The sequence below is a fragment of the Merops nubicus genome, unplaced genomic scaffold, assembly GCF_000691845.1.
Source record: "Merops nubicus isolate BGI_N331 unplaced genomic scaffold, ASM69184v1 scaffold27463, whole genome shotgun sequence".
In the NCBI taxonomy this organism is placed as follows: domain Eukaryota; kingdom Metazoa; phylum Chordata; class Aves; order Coraciiformes; family Meropidae; genus Merops; species Merops nubicus.
In genome coordinates, this window is record NW_008597287.1 from 5,251 (window position 1) to 10,360 (window position 5,110).

Here is a 5,110-nt window from a genome sequence, read left to right on the forward strand (position 1 = left end):
ACAAACCACGGCAGCCGGTCAGCGTGATAATGTTTCTTTCCCTTTAAATAATGTTGTGTATCCAAAAGAGGAAAAAAGTTTTGACTTTTTTATTTTTTTTAATACTTTGTGTTTTACCTAATGCAGCAGCTCAGTTTATCTACTCCAGAAGAGACAAACCAGCGGCATTTGCTGAGCCGTTAGAAGAAGAATATGGCTATGAAGGTACAGAAGATACTGCTGATTATTTCACATCTGGCCGTCAGTTGACTGAAGTTGATAGAGGTAACTATAGAAGAGAAATAGTTCTCTGAACTAAAATAGTCTTAAATTAGTGTTTGTTACTTGACTGACGCTGCTCACAATTCTGTAATCTTATAGAATATTACCTTTTGTAAGCATGGCTTCAGTGGTGGTTCTGCAAGTTTGTAACTACTTTTGTGTAATTCTTATAACTTGGTTGCACACATTGAAATTTGTTCTTAGTTTCTTATTAGAATAATGAGATTTGATATAAAACTGAAATGTAAGATCAACTGTACTGGCTCAGGCTAAGCATCCATGTAGCTCAGGGTCCTGACTTGGCAAATGGCTGCTCGGGGAAGACTATTAGAAACAGAGTAGTTGTATTGCTTGTATTTTGCTTGTATTACATTCCAGATTATGGCAATTAGCAGTATTCAGGAGGTTTTCAAAACCGCACATGTCCTTGAATCAGCAGCCAAGATCTTTAGATACCTGTATCCTCTACAATCTTTTCTTATCCTGTTTTGAATTCATTAGACTTTGGTTTTTGTTTGGTCTTGCAGTTACGAATTCCATATTACAAGCCAAGTTCTGAGCTGAGTGGTTGGGGAAGAAATACTTGCTTTTGTTTTTTAAACTTGCTGCCTGGTAGCTTAATTACATACTTTGTGAAAAAGATCCACAGTCCTAAGGATTAATACTTGACTTAGTTTTTATGTTCTGGGAATAATATGATGTTTGTTTGTTTTTAAATTATTATGATCTGAGTAAAGTGTGTTGATGAGTGAATAGACAATAAAATGCATGAATTAAGTTTGCTATTGAACACAAGTTGCAGACAATTCAGAAGCAATAGATTGGTTTTATTCTACCTAGATTCTATGTCAAGTAAATTTGTAGAAGCTATGCTAATGTGTAGAGATATGGGTAAATATGATAAATTGAGGTGTAATGTACATGTTTTTCAAGCAGGAAATAATGCTGTAGAAGGCATTATTATTATATATCCACATTATTAGATGACCTAGATAATACTGTATGCTGGCTTTTCAGAATGCTTTTGCAGACTCAATCAGTTAAAAATTGTTATTGGATCACGAAGGAAATTAATATTCTGGACTTAAAAAAAGATGTAAATGAAACCTATAAAAAAACATTTCTACTGTGAAAACAGCAGCAGTCCCACAAGACCTGTTCTGTTTGGCATAGTGTGCAGTGTTGGCCATTAATACAAAATAACAGGTTACAGTCAGTGTGGTGGTGACGAGTTTGGCAAGACTCCTTGTTGAGCCTTGGGTAACCAGCACATCATGCAGAACTCTGCCAGTACTGGTTTTGCAGAGCAAATGTCTGGGGAACATTCACTTGCTATTTGGATTATGGATCAACGTTACTGATTTAAGTAACCTCGAGGAAGTTGGAATTCTGTGGAGTTGAATTTCTTTAGCAAAGTTCTTTAAACATCACAGTCTTTGAGGAGGTGTTCAAATAAAGAATCTGTAGTTGCCTTCCTGTTCAGTTCCCATTTTCTAAAATCCAGACTGGCAGAAACTGTCATATTTGGAAAGATTTTCTTCTGTTCTCTTGTGTTCTTATGTCTGATCACCATACTACTTCCAGTGAGTGAGAGCCTGGTGAACTTTCAGTCTCTTGTTGTGCAGCAAGTTTAGACTAAAGAAATTTACCTTAGACAAGGCTTATACTAGTTGCAAAAATGAGCTCTGAAGAAAATTTATTTTATCAGTCAAAAAATATATTACAGTTTCTGGAAAAATAGAGATTGCAGGTAGTTTAAAACCTGAGATGTTGATCCACAGTTTTAAGTTGTTAAGGTCTGAGGCCCCTGAAAATGTTGTTTTACTTTGGGTGTTAATAATAGCATCTGTAAACACTTCAAATGGGCAGTTCAATGGGATTCCATGTTGATTTACTAAATTTACTTTGGTTAATTTTAAGGTGATTATTTATATTTCTTCTCTGCAGTGAAGATAGTTAACTTTACAACAGCAAAGTATTTAAGTATTGAGACTTTATACTAAATAGTGATATTTTCCTTATAGCAGTATCTGAAATTGGCCAAATACAGTGTTCTTGGGCAAAGTTTATCATCGCAATGTGTAAGATTGAAATTAATTTCTAGAGTGTTTATCTCTTACTGTGATGTTTTGCTCCTATTTTTGTTAATCAGATATCTGGTGCTAGTGGTTGGGCCACTTAAGATATTTTTTTTTTTTTTTGGTGCAGCTTATAACAGTTATGTGTTTCTTTTAGCCCGTCTTAATTCATGCCTTGATCAAATGAGAGAAGTTTTGGCAGAGTCTGTACCAGAGGAAGCAATGGTGCAAGCAGTACTGGATAGTGGATTTGATCCAGAGAAGGCTTTGCATCTTGTGCTTTCGAAAGAGAGTAAGCAAAACATGAAGACCCCCCAGGAAGAAACCGTGGTTGTAGGAAAGATGACAAAAGGTATACTTCTATTTAATTGTTTACATTCAAGATGATTCATTTCTACGTACAGTCTAATTTTGGCTTTACAAGCTATGAAGATGCTTGTTATTGCATTAGTCATTTATTAGAAAATTAGAAAAGACAAACTTGCTCTTCTGTGTTCTAAAAACATTTAAAGGAAACAGTATCTTTTCTTGAGACAGAAGTCAAAATAAAACCTAAGTGTCAGCTTAAATTCAAACTGCAACTGTCTGCAGTTCACGGTAAATTTCTGATTTCTAATATATGACTTAGCTGATTGAGTACATGTCCTAAAAGTTGGGCAATACCTTTGAGTTTTATACATTTCCATTATTTGTTTGATGAACTGACTTCTCCCATCCTCAATACCTTCCTTTTTTGGTAGCATCTTTTCTGTAACTTTCTTATTTTTAATTTATCCTTATGGCTTTGTAATCTTCACTGGTGTTCTTTGCTGGTTCTTAAAGTTTCTTAGGTATTTCTTTAGATACTGTAAATTAATTGTAGAACATTGCATATCTTTGGCTAACACTTAGTAATGAAATGCCTTTTCATGTTTCTTTTTTTTTTTTTTTTTTAATTGCTGTTGCTGCTGCTGCCAACTTTAAAAAAAAAAAAAACCGGAATATTTCATTGGGACTGCACTTCCATCTGAAAATTATTGGCTATTGTAAGGTAAGGTGACTTACTTTGTTGTCCAGAAATGTGTACTGATACAGACAGTTTGTCTTGTGCAGTAAAAAGTGTTGCTGACAACACCAACAAACCTGAGTTTGGAAACTTGACAGCCAAAAGTGGTTCATCTTGTTACCCTTTAATTACAAATGACAAAATGCCTCTTAATGCTGAAAAATCCAATATACCTTCATCTGAAAGGAAGGGATTGAAATACTCTTCACTTGTTCTGTCATCCTCTTTCACTGATGATTTGTGTGAAGGATCATTTTGTGAACCTGTGAATAGACAGGCAGAGAAGCAGCTACCAGAAAGTGCTAATTCTGTAGCTTCGATTCCTGACCGTGAAGATGTTTACTTTAGTGTAGGAAGTAACCCATCTGGAAATTCTTCTTCTAAGAAGTTGCAATGCAGGGAAATGCAGGACTTGAAATCCTTGCTGATGCAGAGTGTGGTTTGTGATTCTCTGAGTCCTGAAGAGAGCATTCCTCTTGTTTCCTCAAATACTTCTGATTGTAGTAGTCATATGAATTTTTACAGTTCTCCATGTTTAACAAGTGCTTTAGGAAAATTGGCTCTTGATAACGAAGTCAGTCATACTGTAGATAGAAAGAATGAACATCTTGAAAATTTTTCTTCAGTTATGCAAAGCAGAAAAAAAGAAAGCCCCTCTTCAGACATGGCTGCTTTGTCAGTGTTAAGGTCTGGAAGTACATCATTGGCTGACTTACTTCAGGAGCACCAGGAAAGCACTGCTAGCCACTGTTACTCTTTGGCTGATCTTTATGCCCAGTCAGCAGCAAGCTTCGCTGACATGAAATTGGGAACTTCACCATTATCTCAGCTAGTAAGTCAACCCCAAACTTCGTGTGGGATGCCAGAGCTAACAGGATCTTTGTCTTCTCTAGCTCTCTCTAAAGTTTCTCCACCAAAGGAGGCTGAGAGTTTATCGCTCTCAGATTTAATAGCAGAGACTATTGAAATAGATAAAACTCAACAAAGGACAGACTTCCCCATGCTCAATGTAACTGAGTCGAGGCCTTCTAAAGGAACCAGCATAGATTTAAGCATCCTCATAAAAAATGCAGATACGTCTGCAGAACAAAATGTGGTAGGGCAGTCACATACCTTAAACCCCGAACCCAAGCTTATAAAAGAAAAACAAGGAAAATGTTCTGGCTTTGACAAAGCAAATAAAAAAACGAAAAGGGGGCTCGCTCCTAAGAGCCGGGATTTGTCGCTTTCGTGGATGAAGGCGCTGCGTGCAAGACCCTCAGCTTTTGCCTTAACCTTGTGTCTCCGTTACCCTCCGAAAGGTTACAAGCGGCGCACAGTTGGTATGCATAAAGCCTTCCTGTACAGCAGACAAGTGCAAGATATAAAACCCAAGGAAACTGGTCCTTTATTAGCCATAGCACCATTTGACTTCCAGTCAGCGTCTCCTGATGATATTGTGAAAGCTAATCAAAAAAAGTCTTTTACAAGACAGTAGTGAAGAAGGGGGAGAAAAAAAAAATTGTTGTATAGGACCTATTTATAATCCAGAATTGATTTTTATTTTTTTTAATTGACATATCACAATTCTCAATGTTTGATAGCAAATTTGTATGTGGACTTTTAAGCTGTTGCACTGAATATCATTATTTTTGCTGCATTTTCACAGACAATTTAACAGTTTTGGCTTTCACAAAGTCTTGAGCTTTAGTATGTAAGTTTTGCATGTACAAGATTCTATAAACAC

At 36.2% G+C, this 5,110-nt stretch overlaps 1 protein-coding gene across 1 annotated transcript in view; it reads left to right on the forward strand.

The window, feature by feature from the left end:
• Positions 1-4,861, forward strand: part of LOC103769463 — a 9,895-nt gene extending 5,034 nt beyond the window's left edge. Inside the window, exons 4-6 of the mRNA XM_008936660.1 lie at positions 127-264; positions 2,497-2,691; positions 3,396-4,861. Coding sequence (XP_008934908.1) covers positions 127-264; positions 2,497-2,691; positions 3,396-4,861 — 1,799 coding nt within the window. The remainder of the gene's footprint in view (positions 1-126; positions 265-2,496; positions 2,692-3,395) is intronic.
• Positions 4,862-5,110: the final 249 nt, after the last annotated feature.